The sequence below is a fragment of the Myotis myotis genome, unplaced genomic scaffold, assembly GCF_014108235.1.
Source record: "Myotis myotis isolate mMyoMyo1 unplaced genomic scaffold, mMyoMyo1.p scaffold_m19_p_30, whole genome shotgun sequence".
NCBI classification, from domain to species: Eukaryota; Metazoa; Chordata; class Mammalia; order Chiroptera; family Vespertilionidae; genus Myotis; species Myotis myotis.
In genome coordinates this window covers 1,258,420-1,279,628 of record NW_023416336.1, presented here as the reverse complement: position 1 = coordinate 1,279,628, position 21,209 = coordinate 1,258,420, and the positions used below count along the sequence as shown (strand labels likewise).

General features: G+C 38.1%; 1 protein-coding gene across 4 annotated transcripts in view; it reads right to left on the bottom strand.

Annotated features, from left to right (window-relative positions):
* Window positions 1-21,209, bottom strand: part of TSGA10 (testis specific 10) — a 273,384-nt gene that overhangs the window by 57,901 nt on the left and 194,274 nt on the right. For all 4 annotated transcript variants that reach the window (XM_036302250.1, XM_036302251.1, XM_036302252.1 and 1 more), the window contains 3 exons: window positions 10,586-10,756; window positions 10,418-10,495; window positions 9,668-9,819 (listed from right to left, as the gene is read on the bottom strand). In XM_036302250.1, coding sequence (XP_036158143.1) covers window positions 9,668-9,819; window positions 10,418-10,495; window positions 10,586-10,756 — 401 coding nt within the window. The remainder of the gene's footprint in view (window positions 1-9,667; window positions 9,820-10,417; window positions 10,496-10,585; window positions 10,757-21,209) is intronic.

Genomic DNA, 21,209 nt, shown 5'->3' with positions numbered 1-21,209 from the left:
CAGGATGTCGGAGAGCCAGTTTCGGCCCGATCCCACAGGCCAAACTGAGGGACCCCACTGGTGCATGAATTTGTGCACTGGCCTCTAGAATCAATATAATGCAATATGACTCAAAAAATGAATCAGCTACTAAAACACATAACAACATGAATTAATCAATCTAAAGGTAGGTGTGGCGTTGGTGGTATAGTGGTGAGCATAGCTGCCTTCCAATCTGAAGGTAATTTGCTCTATGAAAGTAGATCAACAGAAGAGTAGTATACAATTCCATTTAGATAAAATTCTAGAAAACCCAAGATAATAAAAAAAGACAGGAAGCAGATCAATGGCTGCCTGAGTAATGGTAGCAGGTGGAGGCTGCATAAGGAAAGGATTACAAAGGAAACATTTGATTACAAAGGAAACATATATATAATTACATTATACTGATTCTAGGGATAATTTGATGGGTATAATAGTATACATATGTCAAAGTTTATTAAATTGTACCTTTTAAACATATGCAGTTAAGTTACATATCGTATATCAATTATACATTAATAAATTTGTAAAAAATAAACAAGAAAACTATGCTAATATCTAAATAATATATATCCCCAAATAATAGGTATAAAAATGGGGAGATTAAAATACTGTAAGAAATAGAAAAATAACCAATTTTCCTATGGCAGCAGAGAGCTAAGTAGGCAGCACTCTGGCTGACCAAGAACCTATTAGCAGAGCCAGCACTGTGTCCCTGGGTCATGGAAGCAAGGCAATAAAGAGTTACATTGGTGCTACCACAGAAGCTTATTTGGCTCTTGGTGGAGAGCTGTTCTGGACAATGGAGACCAATAGCCTGTACACTACAATGGACTGTTACAGGAGCCTACCTAGTCACCTAATCCAGCATGCATCTGAGAAAAAAATCACTGCCTGCAGGATAGCATAATAAATCAACAATAAGAAAAAGTTGCCCTGACCAGTTGGCTCAGTTGGTCGGAGCACTGTGTACACCAAAGGTTTTCAGGTTTAATTTTGGTCAGGACACATAGTTAGGTTGTGGATTAAATCCCTGGTCAGGGTATGTACTTAGGTTGCAGGTTTGATCCCTTGTCTGGGAACGTGCGGGAGGCAACTGATCAATTAATTTCACATCAGTATTTCTCTCCCTCTCTTTTTCCCCCTTCCTCTCTCTCTAAAATCAATATATGTGGATTTTAAAACAATTTAAATAAAATTTTGAAAATGTAGTGAAATTTAATTATAATCCAACTGAAGAATCACTTCAAATGCACTATAACATTATTTTTACAGCTTTTTCTTATAAAACAGCACTGTTTAATTAAGAATGTTTATTTAAGCAGTATAAAAACACAAATAATGAGTATTGGTTTTGAAACCCTAGGGATTTTGTTCTTTATCAGCAATGAAGTGAAAAGCTGTGAAAAGCAATGGATGCATTTCTTTTTGGCTGATTTGGCCTAGAATACTCAATTTAGAGATACTGAAATCTAGATATGTGTTGAACTATGTCAGGACTCAACTTCTAACCATTAGAATTTACGCATGGAATCAAACTTATAATTTTCTTATCAAATGAAAAAATGGAGAACAGGAACAACAGTATATTAACTATATTGAATGTAGTTGGATTATACAGTTCCTAAGTAGGCTCTCTGTAATTCTTGTTTTTTGTATATATAAATAGGAAACCTATGATAATGTGGGTGCATTATAAAATATAAGTTATTGATCTTAAAAATAAATTTACAGCTGACTTCTCAGCAAAAATAATGAAAGTCAGAAGATAATGGAAGGGTATTTTCAAAATGTTAAAATGAAAATAACCCCAAACCTTTCAAATTTTCTACCTACTGAAATATCCTTTATATCAATAAGACTGCAATAGAGGTGGTAGAAATACTCAGCTTTGGATACATTTTGAAGATAATCAATTGGATTGGATATGAGTGTATAAAAATACAGGTTTCAGGCCAAGTATTATATGAATGGAGTTTCTATTTACTGAGATGGGAAGACTGAAAGACAGCAGATTTTCGTGCACTAGAGGGAAAAGGATAGTGGAGAGCAGAAATGTCTATTAAATATCATAGTGAAGATGAAATGGAGATAGTTGGACATTCAAATCTGAAGTCCACAGAGAATTCTCGGCTATAAAGATACATTTTGAGAATCAAGAATAAATACATGAGGCTGGATGAGATCACTGAGGGATGAGTACAGATACAAAAGAGGAGAGAAGAACTCCTCTCAAAAACTACATTCAGGGACACTCTAAGATTTGGAGGTTGTGGACAGGAGGAGGAAATAGCAGAAGAGACTGATATAGGACAGCCAAAGAAATAAAAACAAAAAATCAAATGAGCATGATATGTCAGAAGCCAAATGAAGAAAGTTTTTAAATCAGCACAACTGATCAAATGTTGCAGAGAGGTCAAAGAAAATGAAGATCGAGGATTGTCCACTGCATTGAGCAACATGAAAGTAAATTTTCCTTTTAAAACAGTTTTGATAGAATGGTGGGGAGAAAGGCAGATTACAGTAGGTCTAAGTGCAAACAAAAAGTGAGACATTGGAACCAAAAGTTTAGACAACTCTTTCCATGAAATTCCAGTAAACAAGCCACAAAATTTAGTATAAATATAGAATATTTAAATAACATGATTAAAAATCTGAACTAAGGGATAAATATAAAACATTATACCCGACTATTTCCTAATTTATAATTTCTAAAGTATACATAGATCATTACCAAAAAATTAACCATAAAAGAAGAAGACAACAAATTACAGAAATCAGAAATCTAACAATGTGTCCTGAAAAACAATGTAATTAAGCAAGAAATTGACCACAAAAAGATAAAAATTTGTTACTTTTTTAAATATTTCAAATCCCACATATAAATAACCAATGAACCAAATAAGAAGTCATAATGGAAATTAGAAAATATTTTATAAAGAAAGAAGTATATAAGATAATGTAGGATACATTCAAAGAAGTATATTGAGGAAATTTTAGGGCCTTAAATATGTATATGAGAAAAAAGAATGCCCGAAAAGTAATAATGTAAGCATTCATCTGAAGAAATTAGAAAAAAAAATAGATATAATGAAAATAGAAGAAAATAATAAAAAACAAAAAGTTAATGAAATAATAAAACAAACAATAAGGAGATCACCAAAGCAAAACGTTGGTCCACTGAAAAGCCTACTTAAAAAAACAGACTGGAGGTGCAGCCACTGTGGAGAACAGTATGGAGCTTCCTCAAAAAACTGAAAATGGAACTCCCATTTGACCCAGTGATCCCACTTCTAGGAATATATCCCAGGAAACTAGAAACGCCAGTCAGAAAGGATACAGGCACCCCTATGTTCATAGCAGCACAATTTACCATAGCTAAGATTTGGAAACAGCCTAAGTGCTCCTCGGCAGATGAGTAGATTAAAAAACTGTGGTACATCTACACAATGAATGTGGTAAAAAAGGAGGAATTCTTACCATTTTCAGCATCATGGATGGAACTGGAGAGCATTATGCTAAGCGAAATAAGCCAGTCAATGAAAGAAAAGTACCACATGATCTCACTCATTTGTGAAATATAATGAACAACATGAACTGACAAACAAAAATAGATCCAGAGACAGAGAAGCATTGATCAGACCATCAAACCTCAGAAGGAAGGTAGGGGAGGGCAGAGGTAAGAAGGAGAGATCAACTAAAGGGCTTGTATGCATGCATATAAGCCTAACCAATGGACACAGACACCAGTGGGGTGAAGGCATGAATGGGGGGGGGGGGGTGAAGGGGTAATGGAAGGGAGAGGGAGAAGGACACATATGTAATACCTTAATCAATAAAGAAAAAAGAGGAAAAAAATAATCATTTCTGCAAAACTCAAAAAAAAAAAAAAAAACATTAATGAAAAAAGGAAAACACTACAGATTCTGTGATATTGGAATGTTGAAAGGATATGGTAAACAACATTATTCTAAAAATGTTTTCTAATTTTGAGAAGATGGACACATGCATCAAAAAACACATAGTGAATGGCATAAAAAGAAATTTCTAATTGTTCCTTTATCCATTAAATAAGTAAAATCTTCCTCAAAGAGAAAGTTCAGACTCAAATGGCTTCACTGCTAAGTACTAATACTCAAATATCATATAGATTGTTCCAGGTATTGAAAGAAAACAAAATGAATTGGAAAGATTATCATAAGGTTTACATTATTTGATATCAAATGCTAATTTTTAAAAACCCCAATAAGGCAAATTGTGGGCCAATTTCAATTATAAAAATAGGTGTAAATATCTTAAACAAAATATTAGTTAACTGAGACCAGAAATCTATAAAAATTATAACATACCCTAACTGATTTGACAAAGGACATTCATTCCTGAAAACACACACACACACAAAATAAACAAAAAAATCATTAATTTAGGAATAGAACGAAACTTCTTTAACCTGATAGAAGTCATCTATGAAAGATGTATAGCTAACACCACACTAACTACTGAGAGTCTGAATGCTTTCCCCTTAGATGTGAAAATACTCAAGGAAGTCCACTTTATTTCTATTCAACAATGTACTTGATGTTCTAGCCAGTGAAATAGGGAAGAAAAAGGACAAAAGACATGCAGATTGAACAAGTAAAACTGTCTTTATTTGCAGATGACCAATTGACTATGTAGAAAACTAAACAGAATCTACAAAAAGGTCACTACAACTAACATGTAAATTTAGCAAGGGTGTAGAATACCAGATAAATATTCTATATAATAAAAGGCTAATATGCAAATCGACCAAACAGTGGAACAACCAGTTGCTATGATGTGCACTGACTGCCAGGGGGCAGACACTCAACTCAGGAGCTGTCCCGTGGTGGCCAGTGTGCTCCCACAGGGGGAGCACCACTCAACCAAAGCTGGGCTCACAGCTGGCGAGTGCAGTGGTGGTGGTGGGAGCCTCTCCTGCCTCTGAGGCAGCCCTAAGGATGTCAAACAGCCGGCTCAGGCTTGCTCCCCGTGGAGAGCTGGCCTAAGCCATCAGTAGGACATCCCCTGAGGGCTCCTGGACTGTGAGAGGGCGCAGGCCAGGCTAGGCGACCCCCCTGAGGGCAAAAATTTCGTGCAGTAGGCCTCTAATATAAAAGTAAATTGTAAAACTTCTGGTTACAGCCCTGATATGTACAGAGCTTAGAAGACATCATTCCCATTGTTAGAAGAAAAAGATGACTAAACTGAAAATCAAAGACTTTTTCTGAAAACATCAGGATAGTGAGGTGCAGAGTGTGTTGGCACCCTAGAATATTAGAAGAAAGGTAAATCCAGAGTCACAACTGAGGTATGCTCACCTGGAGCAGAAGCCTCTTAAATCATAAATGATTAAAACATTTAAATGATAGTGATCATGCATTACTAGAAGCTGAGTGTGCAATAACATGAGAGTGAGAAGATCCTAGGGGCCATATACTTCAGCATCTTTACATCCAGGAACCCCATTTGGTTCTCACAATGAAGATCTGAAAAAGCATCCCTTGTGCCTCTGACAGAGAAAGAGGAATTAATGTAAAATATGCCCAGAGCCTTCCCCATAATAAGGCTTATTCTTCAAGTGAAAAGACTTTACCAGAGCTTATCCCAGCTGGGGAAGGACATCCCTCCTACTTTACTACCTCTAGCCTCCCAGTTTCACATAAGTAGATTAAAAAATTATCAAAGTTATACCACTGGAAAACACAGGTAATAACAGGCCCAGAGATAAAGATACACCAAAAGACTGAGATTTACTAGTAAGTATATGACTGTGGAATATGTTCCCTCCCTCTCTCCTAACCAGCACACTACCAGAAGACAAGGATAATCACAGTGAATTACAACAGAGAGCTGCAGGTATGAGGAATGTAGTAACTCTAGTATCCTCACAATTTTTTGTAAATCTAAAAGTGTTCTAAAATACAACGTTTATTTTAAAAACAATTGTATTTTCATATTAAAAAATAGACAATCAGAAAGTGAAATTTTAAATTCCATTTACAACAGCATAAAAAAATAGGAAATACTTAGGGAAAAATATGACCCAAAAAAGCTTAAGACTTGTACACTAAAAATAATAAGATAACCTATGGCCGTGGTCGGCAAACATGCGGCTCTTTGGCCCCTTCCACAAAATACCACATGCAGGCGCGTACATGCGATTGAAACTTCGTGGCCCATGCCCAGAAGTCGGTTTTCAGCCTGGGTGAGTCTATTTTGAAGAAGTACTGTTGATATTTGGCTCTGTTGACTAATGAGTTTGCCGACCACTGACCTACTGGAAATTAAAGATCTAAGGAAAAGAAAAGAGATGCTGTGTTCATGAGTGGAAACACTTGATATTCTTTAGATGTCATTTCCCCAATTTCAATCAAATTCCAAAGCAGGCTGTTTTTATATGTATGAAGCTAATTCTAAAGTTAAAATGCAAAGTAACTACAATAGCTAAAAGAACTTTGAGAAAGAACAAAGTTGGAGGACTAGCATTACCTAATTTGAAGACTTAAAACAGAATAATCAGGAGTGTTGTATTTGGCATCAAGATATATAAATATGTTCATCAAACAAAACAGACAACCAAGAAACAAACCTACACATATATGGACAACTGACTTTCTACAAAGGTGGAAAACAATTCCATGTAGAAAGGATAGTTTTTCAACTAAATATCCATATGCAAAAAAGTAAACTTTGATCTATCTATATCTAGTACTATACACAAAAAGTAACTTGAAATGGATCACAGATGTAAATGTAAGAACTAAAACTACAAAACTGCTACAAGAAAACATGGGAGAAAATCTCAGTTACCTTAGGCTTAATGATTTCTTTAAAAGAACACAGAAAGCTAGATATGAATTTCTGAAAATCAATAAATTTTATTTAATCAAGAACATATACCCCTTAAAAGACATTGTTAAGAAAATAAAAAGACAAGCCATAGACTGGGAAAAATATTTGCAAAACACATACCTGACAAAGGACCAAAAATCTTTCACGACTTACTAATGATATAAATAACTCAATAAAAGTTTGCAAAAGATTTAAACAGATACTAAGGAAAGAAAGTATATATATATATATATATATATATATATATATATATATATATATCCCATAAGCACATGAACAGATGCATGACATCATTAGTCATTAGGAAAACAAATTAACCACAATACATACCTATTAGAATAGCTAACATTAGATTCCGCACACCAAGTGTTGGTGAGGATATGGAACAATTGGAACACTGATACACTGGTGGCACAAATGTAAAATAAAATAGTGCAACCACTTTGGAAAAAAGTTTACAGATTCTTCCAAAGTTAAACAAATATCCATCACATGAGTTAATCACTCTACCTACTCTTCAGTATTTATCCAAGAGAAATAAAAGCATTTGTCCATACAAAGACTCACAGAAGAACATTCAAAACAATTTTATTTGTTTAGCCCCAAACAGCAATCAACGAAAATGTCTATGTGGTATATCCATACAATGGAATACTATTCTGTGACAAACAGAAATTAGCTCTTTATTATATGTGATGACATGGATAAATATCAGAATAGTTATGGTGTGTAAAAGTAACCTGACAAAAGAATGTATACTCTGTGATTTCATTTATATAACATTTTAAAAAATACAAACAAGTTCCTATGATGGACAGCAACTCAGTGGTTGCCTAGGGATTATCAAGGTAGGGGGAGGTTATAGAAGGGTATAACGAAACTTTTGGGAGTGCTGACTAGGGCTACTATCCTGATTGTGGGATCATTTTATAGGTACATAAAGATGTCAAATCTGATGAAATTTCAACATCAGTAAAACAAATGTACACCAAAAAAATCTCCAATTATACATCTACCTGTTAGAATCTATTCGTATATATAAAAGCCTAAGCGACCAGTCGACCGGTCGCTATGACAACAAGAGGGCAGATGCTTAATTCAGAAGCTGCTCCATGGTGGTCAGCGCTTCCACAGCGGAGCATTGCTCAGCTCACTGACGGGCACCAGATGCCAGGCTCATGGCTGGCGAACGCTGCTGAGCCTCTCCCGATAGGGACTAACTGGGCATGAGCCAGCAGCAGGCACAGCGGGGCTGGGTAACGGGGGGGCAGCATGGCGCCTGGCCTGGGTTTGGCTCCTCCCCGACCACCTGCCACAGCCCGATCCCCGCAGGCCACGCTGAGGGACCCCATGCTCCGGGCCTCTAGTATTTTAAAAATCTACTAAAATGTTTTCAAAGAACTTCTAATGACCTGGGAAAATGCTTATGGTCTACAATTGAGTGAAATTCCTTAAATATATAACTTAATATACGAGGTCAATTACATCGAAAGGTTATGTACACATAGGTAAAAATATATCTGGTTAGAAACAGATGTAGATTACTAAAAGTCTTACCTGGGTTATGGAATCATGGGTGATTTAAATTTTCTTTACACTTTTCTCTATTTCCCAAGGTTTTCTTTGTTGATGCTGTTTTATTTCATTATCATTTTTTAAAATAAGTTTTCATTGATTTTTAGAGGGAGAAAAAGACAGAGGAATAGCAACTTCGATGAGAGAGGAACATTATCGATTGGCTGCCTCCTGCATGCCCTCTACTGCGGATCAATTCCGTAACTCGGGCATGTACACTGACTGGAATCGAACCTGGGACATCTTGGTTCCTGGATTGAAAATCAATGAGCCACACCGGCTGGGCTTGATTATTATTTTTATTTTACCTGAGATTGCAAATGTCTTTTTATGCAGGAAATTAAAGAAAAGGTGAAGGGAAGAATTTGAGTGATTATTTATCCTGACAACTGATTCCAATATAGGCATCACAGACCCAATATATTCTGGGTTGAAAGATCAAAGAGAAGACTCTGGGAGCTCATGCGAATCAAGTATTATCTATAACTTAGTAATTTGTTTCAAACTCACATGAACTATTATTTTTTCAAATAGATCCCCTGAAATTCAACCTTACTGAATCTCTACAACGTCTATTTTTCACATCAATAGGTACCAAAAGTAAAAAACAAAACAAAAACCTACTAGCACAGAGGTCCTCAAAAACTGATTCCCTTCTACTTATTGCCTGCAGGCTGCTTTACTGGAATGTCTTCTGCTACTGCACCGTATGTAGGATGGGCTAAGCAGTGTGGTTCACATTCAGTTAATAAGTTCCATTACATGTTCCTGTTTCTCTGCTATGACTTTTTCTTATATTCTAAGCTGCTCTAAAACCTGTGCTGTGTATGTTCTTACACTGTTCAGACCCCAGTACATAATTTGAGTTATAAAGGTAAATTAGTAATCAAATGCTAAAGTGAAACATGCACTGTGCCCAGAATGGCTTTGTAAAAGCTGTTTTAGTTAAACATTCAGGCTTTCTCCTTATGTGAGACTGAGATTACTAAGTTTGAGTCCTGGTTAGGTGTGGCATTACCAATCAGTGCTTGATCTTGGGGAAGTAATTTAATGTGTGCTGAGGCTTCTACAACTGCTCCGTAACAATCCTCCCCAAAATTAAAGTCAACAAATAACTTAATTACCATTATAAAATATACTACAAAAAGCAGAGTTATTAATAATAAACCATTCATTGTTCAAAGGCAGTTTAGTTTACCTCAAAGAATTATTCTCTGCTTTTTGCCTGCCAAGTTCACTTTCGGTATCCATTGCCTTTCTTGCTAGTGATTTCATTTCTTTCTCCACAGTGGTTATGGTCTCCTTCATCAAAGTCATATTTGACATTTGCTCCATACGTTCATCATCAAGCTACACAAGTAGAATGACAAGATTACTGCTTCCCTCTCTACTGCATTTTTTACTCATTATAAAAACATAGTACAGATGAATTTATAAATGCATACAATTAAATTTGGTAACAGAAAGTCAAATTCCATTAATTCTGTTTATATAGTCATAATATCTCAAATATAGCATCTCAAATCCTTCATTAATAAAAAAGGTAATGCCACACATTTAAATTCAGTTTACATATATTTTTCTCATTAGTTTTCATTTCACCATCATTTTCTCTACTCTAGCTACTCTTTAGGTAGAATAATTCAGTTTCCCTGTATCTGGAAATGTTCTCTGTAATGAAATACAGAGATGAAAATTGTGCTAAAATCCCTGAGAACGCATCTCTAATGTTTTTTTTTAAAGCCATTTTGCAACCTAACATGAAAAATATTATACTCACATTTTTAAAAAAAATAAACAGTTTACAACATATATATCACCTTCAGTATTTTAGGATTAGAAACCCTATCATAGAAAAATAAAAGAACCTCTCTGGACATAGTAAAAAAGGAAAAGGGAATGTCACTGACAGTTTACGGCCAAAAGTGCAAAAGTAACTTTTCTTTACATTATGAACTGTACACTCCAGCTCCTCTATCCTCTGTTCCAAGTGAGCTTTCTCATTAAACGCTGTCTCTTGAGCAATCTGGTTAAAAAAACAAAAACAAAACAAAGCACTTTCAATGTCACTGTGTCGTGTTTCACAAATGTTCACATAGATAAAATTCTCTCAAACCTTTAGCCTTTCCCTCAGACTATCTCGTTCTGTGGTCATTCTTCGTAAATCAGTGAAGGCTACATCTCTTTCAGTCTCCACCCGCCGGAGGATGGCATGTGCAGTTGTTGATTTAGGAGACTTACAGCTTTTCATCATTTCTCGGCGAAGCCGGGCAATTTCTTCCTTCGCCTATTTTTTAAATACACAGACAGTCTCCTGTTTAACAAGCTTTAGAACAGACATAAAATAGCTATTTACATCCAGCCAGTTATAATCCAAACATATTATCAACAGCTATGGAGTAGAATACTTGTGTAATTGTCACTTTATCCAAATAAATGCAAATGATGCCCCCCAAATAAGAATGGTATATACAAATAGAAATTTGGTATATAATATCTTTGCCAAAAAATTTTGAAAATTAATTTGGGGGCAGTCAATGCAAGATAAATTATTTATACTCCATACATGCTGTGATATAAACATGAATTCAGCACAATTAAGGTAGAATAAATATTATCATCGTGTTACAGTCTTTTTCTACATAAATGTATATGCCATAGTCATGAACTAGATATCTTTACCTTGACAGAAAGGCCCACCAATCTTTAATGACAACCCAATATACTCTCTACATGCTGTTCAACCATCCTTGGTTCTAAATCTATTCTATGCCTTCAGATGATTTCATATCCTACTTTGGTGTTTAAGCACGTATCTTCCTTCCTCTCTATTGTAATCACTATCTATTCAGCTAGTCTCCAAGTCTCAGAGGAAAATATGTTACTTCCCAATTTCCATAGCTCAGCCTTCACCAGAATATTGGACCTCATTTCCTGAAGTGTCTTCTAAGATATCCCTGACTCAACTATAATCATTTCCTCTTACTTCGAGTAGCACTCTCTGCACTGGCTCTTTCTCCCCTGCCTTCAACCATGCACAGGGCTCCCATATCTTGAAAACCTGGCACTTAATCCTGTTGTGCCCATTTACCAACCTCTGACTCTCCCTTTCTCTCCTTTGTTTTAGTGTCTGTACCATGGCCTGTTCCTTACTACCCACTTTCTCACCCCACTGTAACCTGGCTTCCACACCCACTATTTGCAGAATTTCAACTAATGACCTCACCAAATCTAATGGCCTTTTCTTGGTTTGTTTGTGATACTTTGGCAACATTTGACATTGTTTTGAACTCCCTCCTTGATATTTCTCTCTCCCTTGGTCTTATAATGTTGTTCTGCCTTAGCTTCCTGTCTTCTTTCTCTTTCCAATCCAATAAAACTTCCCCAAATCCTCTGTTTACAGCTTTCTCATTCAGAGACCTCACCTACTCTGAAGGCCCAAAACTCACCTCTAGGCAGATGATTTCTAAATAGAAATATTCATCCCACATTTCTTACTGCCTGATGGCGATTCCTACCAGAATGTACTCCATCTGTCTGAACAAAACACTTCTTTTCCATCAAATCACCAATGACTTCCCTATTTCTTTTTCTATTACCACATTTCTTCAGTCATTCAAAATAGAACTTCAGACATTTCCATTCTCCCTCCTTTTGGCTCTAATCAAATCAGGTCAAGTCTTCCTTGACAGCATCCTAGCTTAGTCCCTTAATGCCTCATGTATGGACTACTACAACGGCCTTCTAAAGAGTCCATGGATTTTCTCTCTCCAGTTCTTTTGAAGGAGAAATCTATATATATAAAAGGTTAATATGCAAAGTGTCCCCTTGGGAATTAGGCTGGGAGACTGAGAGTTGGATCGCTCGCTATGACATGCACTGACCACCAGGGGACTGGGGGGTGGGAGGGGGGTGGTGGGAGGGTGGGGCACGGAATGAAGGAAGATCCTGGCTGGCAGCCAGAAGGCCCCGATTGGCCCTGAGTGCTGGCCAGGCCTAGGGAACCTACCTGTGCACAAATTTTATGCACCAGGCCTCTAATTATTATATTAAATGATAATATATAGTGCAAAAAATTAAATTAGACCACCAACTTACACCATACACAAAAATAAATTAAAAATGGATTTTAAGATGCGAAACCATAAAAATCCTAGAAGAAACCACTGGCAGCAAAATCTCAGATATTTCATAGCAATATGTATATGGATACATCTCCTAGGACAATGAAAACTAAAGAAAAAATAAACAAATGGGACTACATCAAAATAAAAAGCTTCTATACTGCAAAATAAACCAACAACAAAATAATAAGAGAGCCCACTTCATGGGAGAACATATTTGCTAATGAAACATCTGATAAGGGGTTAACTTCCAACATGTATAGGGAACTCATACAACTTAACAAAAAGAAGACAAACAATCCAATTAAAAAATGGGCAAAGGAACTAAATAGACACTTCTCCAAAGTGGACATACAGATGGCCAAAAGGCATATGAAAAAATGCTTAAAGTCACTAATCAACTGAAAGATGCAAATTAAAACGACAATAAGGTATCACCTCACACCTGTTAGAATGACTATCATCATCAAATCAACAAATGATAAGTGTTGGCAAGGATGTGGAAAAAAAGGAATTCTTGTGCATTGTTGGTAGGAATGCAAACTAGTCCAGCTTCTGTGGAAAATAGTTTTGAGTTTCCTCAAAAATTAAAAGTGGAACTTTCCATTTCCACCCAGTCATTCTATTTCTAAGAATATATCCCAAGATTTCAGAAACACTCATCAGAAAGAATATATGCACCCCTATGTTCATAGCAGCACAATTTACAATAGCTAAGATTTAGAAACAGCATAAGTGCCCATCAGCAGGTGACTGGATTAAAACTGCGGTACATCTATTCAATAGAATACTATGCAGCTGTGAAAAAAAAGAACTCTTACCATTTGCAACAGCATGGATGGACCATGAGAGCATTAGGCTAAGCGAAATAAGCCAGTCAGAGACAGATAAATATCACATGATCTCACTCATATATGGAATCTAATTAACAACATAAATTGATGAACTAAAATAGACCCAGAGACACAGAAACATCAAACAGACTGTCAAACCTCAGAGGGAAAGCAGGGGGAGGATGAGGTGGGGGGAAGAGATCAAACAATGAACTCATATGCCATATGCATATATGAATAACCATAAACACAGACAATAGGGTGGTGAAGGCCTGGGGGAGAACAGGGTGTGGGGGGACAGGGGGTGGGAGAGTTCAATGGGGGAAAAAGGGGACATATGTAATACTTTCAAAAATAAAGATTTTTTTTAAAAAAGATAATATATAAAGATTGTATGAGATAAATGAGACAATATAGAATTCTTAGCAGGTTAAAATTTTCAAAATGTGGCTTTAGTCATATTTCTTTTTTTAAATTTTCTTTATTGATTAAAGTATTACTTATATGTCCTTATCCCCCCCCATTGCCCCCCCACCCGCTCATGCCCTCACCCCCCTGGTGTCTGTGTCCATTGGTTAGGCTTATATGCACGCATACAAGTCCTTTGGTTGATCTCTCCCCCTTACCCCCACCCTCCCCTACCTTCCCTCTGAGGTTTGATGGTCTGATCGAGGCTTCTCTGTCTCTGGGTCTGTTTTTGTTCATCAGTTTATGTTGTTCATTATATTCTATAAATGGGTACGATCATGTGCTATTTATCTTTCTCTGACTGATTTATTTCACTTAGCATAATGCTCTCCAGGTCCATCCATGCTGTTGCAAATGGTAAGAATTCCTTCCTTTTTACAGCAGCATAGTATTCCATTGTGTAGATGTACCACAGTTTTTTAATCCACTCATCTGTTGATGGGCACTTAGGCTGTTTCCAATTTAGCTATGGTAAATAGTGCTGCTATGAACATAAGGGTGCATATATCCTTCCTAATTGGTGTTCCTAGTTTCTTGAGATATATTCCTAGAAGTGGGATCACTGGGTCAAATGGGAGTTCCCTTTTCAAAGTTTTTTTGAAGAAACTCTATACTGTTCTCCACAGTGGCTGCATCAGTCTGCATTTCCACCAGCAGAGCATGAGAGTTCCTTTTTCTCTGCATCCTCGCCAGCACTTGTCATATTTCTTCTGCTTTAAAACAAAACTACCCATTGCTTTTAAAGCAAAGTATAAACTCCTTGTAATGCCCTGTGTACAGGCTCCACTATATAGTCCAGAAGCTGGTAAACTACACTGGCTCACAGTCCCAATCCAGTGAACCTCCTGTTTTTTTGTAGATCTATATAAGCTGATAATGTTTTTACATTTTTAAATGGTTTAAAGCAGAGGTTCTCAACCTGTGGGTCGCGACCCCTTTGGGGGTCGAACGACCCTTTCACAGGGGTCACCTAAGACCATCGGAAAACACATATATAATTACATATTGTTTTTGTGATTAATCACTATGTTTTAATTATGTTCAATTTGTAACAATGAAATTGGGGTCACCACAACATGAGGAACTGTATTAAAGGGTCGCGGCATTAGGAAGGTTGAGAATCATTGGTTTAAAGAAATCAAAAGAAGAAAAATATATCATAACAGATAAAATAATATGAAATTTCAGTGTCCATAAATAAAGTTATATTGTAACAGAGCAAACATATTCATTTGTATATCATCTGTGGATGCTTTCAAACCACAAAAACATCTGAGTAGCTATGACTGAGATCATGGCCAGCAGAGCCCAAGATATTTATTACCTGGGCCTTCACAAAAACATTTGCAGATTGCTGCTCTAATTCAATCTGCCTCACAAGTGTCAGCTCCCCTGTCCTCCACTGTCACATACCTTTGATGCTAGTCTTTGACTGAATCACTTGCCTGTGATTTTCCTGCCTTTATCATCATTTCTTTAATCTAAATGTTCCTTCTTATCCCTTTCAAGATTATAGAAACTCCATTAATACAGACCTCAGGGCTCAAACTCTACATAGTCTTGTAAAGATTTCCTTGATCACCAGAAAGAAAAATACCCACTACTTCTGCTAAAATAACAAAAAATAGCCACCAATACAGACAATATACCTTATCTCCCCAACAAGATTGCAAACACAGAAAACAGTGTCTGTGAATGTTTTTAAACTATGTTCCATGGGACTCCGTGGCTTAATGAGGCAATTGGGTGGATCACAGCAGCTTCTCATTAACCAATTTACACTTGAAATCTCAATATAAAACTGTCTGAAGAAAAGGAATAGGCAAAATTTTGAAAATCACTGACTTATACTATATGTAAACAAGTGTAGGATTTTCAAGGCAGAGGCTTCTGTAAAATAATCTCACATCTTACACTCATGCACACAGGCGTCTCATTAAAGGACTTTCCAGCCCTTTAGCAGTCCTGGCTCTGTAATCACGTGTATGTACACTGACTCAGGTTTCATGATACAGACACAGAGACCAGGGAATTCTAATCAAAGCCCAGTAGTCACCCCACACACACTTCAGACACCAGGGAATTCTAATCAAAGCCCAGAAATCACCCCCCACACTTAGAAGTGGTAGCTGCTATTTAAACTGTCCAAACGAAAAACAAGAAAGCTATTATAGAAGAGAATATCATGTAGCACCCATTAAAAAGCTAATATAATGTTTTAAATTTTTAGTATACTAACATCTTATTAAGATACTGCTGAGAAGAAGAAATTAACAAGATTGAAATTATAGTGAAGGAAAAGAGTATTGTGATTTAACCCAAAGGATTCTATAGTATACTATATACTCTGGGCATTTATTTTATACTAGTAGCCCGGTGCACGAAATTCATGCACACTGAAAGGGACTTAATTAGAGGAATGTAATTTGGACTCATTATCTAATATCAATAATATGTGAGCGTGAGGCAGTCTGCATTTCTGAAATTCAATGATATGAATTTTAGCTATTACTTTGCCAAATAAATGGAATTTACAGATATCATTTAAAAGAGCATTCAGCTTAATATTAAAAAGTCTGGCTACCAAGTCAGGTCTGTTTTCAACTTTTTGCCAGCATTGTAAATTGTTTGCAGTATCTGCCCATTTGGGGTTGCATGTCATGGTTTTGAATAAATTCGGCTTGCCATACTTCGTTACAATTGCCATAGCATCCTTCATTACAATTGCTATATCACTGCTGCTTTTTTCTGGGACTACCCTCAAAAGATGATGGGAGTATTATCACTTTACCAATCGGCACATTGTTATTTTCAGATCTAGATTTGAGATAATCCATCAAACCACTATATTTTTCAACTCTCATCTTAGATTGATTTGCTTTGATGAAATTTATCTGATTGGACTCCATTTTTTAATATGAATACCTGATAAACTATTGAGTTAATTTTCCTGGATTTAAAATAGGATTAAACGTGTCCTGCACAGAGAGATGAAATCCATAATACTGCATTTATGTGACTCGTGTCTTACATTTTGTCTAGTATTATTGTCGATTACACTGTTGTCTCTGAGTCTTAATGCAATATCTGTTCCCCAGCCTTTTTCACCATGTGGAAAAAGAATAGGATATGTCATTGCATCTAATGTAGGAAACAGGATATTGATTTGTTTCATTTTAGTGGCATTCGGATTATTGGGATCTGGTTTTCAGTGAGTGAGCAAGTCCCTTTCAAAAGGAGGTTCTCCATCTTCGTTTCTGAATATGACAGCAACCTCGGTTACATGGGGAGAATTATATCTACCCGGGTCACTGTTACGCTCATATTTAATCGCCATTGTTACCTCTGTGGGAGCAATACCTTTTGCTGCTGCTTCAGATTGGGCTTTCTTTTCTACCTCATGTAGCATCTTATATGACTTTGTTAATTCACTTATTTCATGCATGAGGTTGTTGATATTGATCATGAGTCTTTCTGAGCAGCCCTGGCTTTCTGGCATTGCTAATCTTTTACTTGTAGCTTCGGCTATATCCAAAATATAGAGTTGAGCAAACTTCCGAGAAACACCATCTGAAGGATGTAAAGTTCCAGTATGGTGATAAACTTGTCCGTGTATTCTAAACCAGTATGGCTCATATACTGATGGCAATGCAATATTTGTACCCATGGAAGCAAAAGCAAAAGAACTATTTATGGAACGAATATTTTCCATGAAATGTTTACTGTCAGAATCTTCGTTTGTCATTAATCGTTTTAAATATGCCGGGTAATCTGGAAAATGTAAATCATTTGGACAGATTTTCCCTTTGCTACAACATCAAGTAAATTTCCCATCGGATGGTTTTTCATCCGAGAAATTGAGTGATAGGCAAAATTCACATCGAACAGTCATTCCACCACAACTATGTTTGAGAATCCTCATGTACTCCATTTTCGCTGAGAAGGCAGTTCCTACCGGTATTGGTAGTACTTATAGATGACTGTTCTCTCGACATATTCTGTCGTCGCCACCGCCTTCTTTCAACTTCAAAGGCACGTTGGTCTTTAGACATTTTCTGTCGATAACGCCAGTGTTTTTCGGCATCAGAGCGACGTTTTTCCAGTAGCTGGTGTTCAGATACATCCTGTCACAGGCGCCGCCTTCTTTCAAGATCAGATGCACACTGCTCTGCAGACACTTTTTGTCGATAACACTGGCATCTTTCGGCTGCAGAGCTATGTTGTATCAACAGTTGTTCTTTAGACATAGTCCCACCTCCCTACTGTCAAGGTCTGAGATGCAGGTGAATGACAGTCCTGGCTATCAGGCCACTGAGAGCTGTCTGATCAATGGCTGATTCTGGCTGATTCTGTGAGGGTGGGACTTCCTCCTCCCTGCTGTCAGTTTTCACAGCTGTGATGAGGAAGCTGGGGTGACAGAGGGAGCCGTGCCCTCCAAGCCGCCCTCTCTCTCACTTTGCTCTATGTCCAGTGGTCTCTTGCTCTGCCAAGTCCACCCACTCTCCACCAGTAAGGTCCCGGAAGTCCGCAGGCGTGGCTAGGCGCGGGCGGCCTCGCCTCCCTGACCTGCAAAAGTCCCGGGACCCTGTGGGCGTGGCTACAGCCTCACTTCCTGGGGCCGGCAAAAGCCCCAGGAGCTTGCAGCCACGGCCACCAGGCTGCCATCGCCTCCTGGGGCGCTTAACATCTGCATATGCAAATTAACCGCCATCTTTGTTGGATAATTTGCATAGTCACTCAAATCGGCTGGTGGGCATGGCTGGTGGGCATAGCTTGAGTGTAGCAGAGGGACGGCTAATCTTCATGTTTCTCTTTTATTATATAGAATATTAAGATATATGTCCATATACATCTATTTCCCCCTCAGCCAATTCATCTATAAGAATCTTAATTAAATGGAAAAGAGCAGGCTCAAATAGGAGTCAGAAAATCTGGACTGATTCCTGCTATTCTTGGGCAAAGCAGTTAACCTAATTAGTCCTGCCTTGGCATATATAAAATAAACAGACCACGTAATCATGGTATACAAAGTCACTGTAGTTATTTAAAAACAGATGATAGAGAAACCAAGATGGCGGCATAGGTAAACACCGGAAATTGCTGCCTCCCACAACAACTTCAAAAATACAACGAAAAGACAAAACGGACATCATCCAGAACTACAGGAAGGCTGGTTGAGTGGAAATTCTACAACTAGAAGGAAAGAGAAAAGCACACTGAGACTCAGAGGAGCTGCAGAAGTTAAGTGCAGAGGTACGGAGGCACGAGCACGTAGAAAGGGGCTGGCACCTGAGGACACAGCTGTCTTTGTGAATCGGGAGGGAGTCACAAGCTCCCGACTGCTCTGAACTCCAGTTCCGGGAAGTCTATGGGGACCCAGGACTCATACAGGGAGAAACTGGACTGTCTGGCAGCAGGCAGAACTCGGAACTTGAGGGCGGCTTTCCCTCAGAGGTGCTTGCAGCGATTACCTAGGGACACTGAGATGAGGGGCCTCTTAGGGCAGGGCTGAGGATCAGCCCTTTGATTCCCTGAGACCCCGCCCCACCCAGGCTGCGGCAGAGGCTTTTGCATATGAATGCTGTGGCCCTTTGCAACCTGAAAATTACCTAACAAGTTGCAGCTGGGCCAACAGACCCAGAACTTCCAAGAGAAGGCCCAAGGCCCCACAGCAGCTTGCATTGCTTCACAGCTTGGCCTCATCTGGGCACCTCCAAACTCCAAAAAAGGAAGGAGAATCTGCAGTTCTCTTCGTAGCTCCTGCTGGGTAACCTCCAAGAGCCAGTGTACCCAGTGGTCAGAGGGGGACCATCCAGATTACAACTCCTCAGATCCATAAGGGACACACTCAGTGGGGCAGATTCAGTGAGCACCAAAGCCCCACTGATGCAAGTCTTGCCCCAGAAGGGTGTCTTCAGCACGGAAGTTCTCCCACTGCAGACACAGCTGATTCTCACTGCCAACTGGCCTGGAGGTCAATTCCTCCCAGTGATCCTACAACAATCAAGGCATAACTACAACAAGACTGTGCACAAAGCCCACAAGGGGGTGCACCAAGAGTGTCCACCTCAGGTAACTGGGGAGGCTGAGCCACTGGGCCCTACAGGACACCTAGCACACAAAACCACTCTACCAACACAGGGAAGCGTGGAAAATGCGGAGACAAAGAAACAGGTCACAAATGACAGAAATGGAGGAAAGCAAACAACTGGATATAGAGTTCAAAACCAAGTTTATAAGGTTTTTCAAGAATTTTATGGAAATCGCCGATAAATTTAGTGAGACCCTGGAGGATATGAAAAAAGACCAACTAGAAATTAAGCATACACAGACTGAAATAACGAATATTATACAGACTCCCAACAGCAGACCGGAGGATCCCAAGAATCAAGTCAAAGTTTTGAAATACGAAGAAACAAAAAATACCCAACCAAAAAAGAAAAAAGAATCCGAAAATATGAAGATAGTGTAAGGAGCCTCTGGGACAACTTCAAGCATACCAACATCAGAATTATAGGGGTACCAGAAGAAGAGAGAGGGCAAGATATTGAAAACCTATTTGAAGAAATAATGACAGAAAACTTCCCCTACCTGGTGAAAGAAATAGACTTACAAGTCCAGGAAGTACAGAGAACCCCAAACAAAAGGAATCCAAAGAGGACCACACCAAGACACATCATAATTAAAATGCCAAGAGCAAAAGACAAAGAGAGAATCTTAAAAGCAGCAAGAGAAAGACAGTCAGTTACCTACAAGGGATTACCCATACGACTGTCAGCTGATTTCTCAATAGAAACCATGCAGGCCAGAAGAGAGTGGCAAGAAATATTTAAAGTGATGAATAGCAAGAACCTACAACCAAGATTACTTTATCCAGCAAAGCTATCATTCAGAATAGAAGGTCAGATAAAGAGCTTCACAGATAAGAAAAAGCTAAAGGAGTTCATCACCACCAAACCAGCATTATATGAAATGCTGAAAGGTATTCTTTAAGAAGAGGAAGGAGAAAAAGGAACTCTTACCATTTGCCACAGCATGGATGGAACTGGAGAGCATTATGCTAAGTGAAATAAGCCAGTCAGAGAAGAATAAATACCACATGATCTCACTCATTTGTGGAATATATTGAACAACATAAACTGATGAACAAGGACTGATCCAGAGACGGAGAGGCACTGATTGGACTGTTGGGCCTTGGAGGGAAGGTAGGGGAGGGAGGGGGTAAGGGGGAAAGATCAACCAAAGGACTTATATGCAAGCATATAGGCCTAACCAATGGACACGGACAATGGTGGGGTGAGGGCATGAGCGGGGG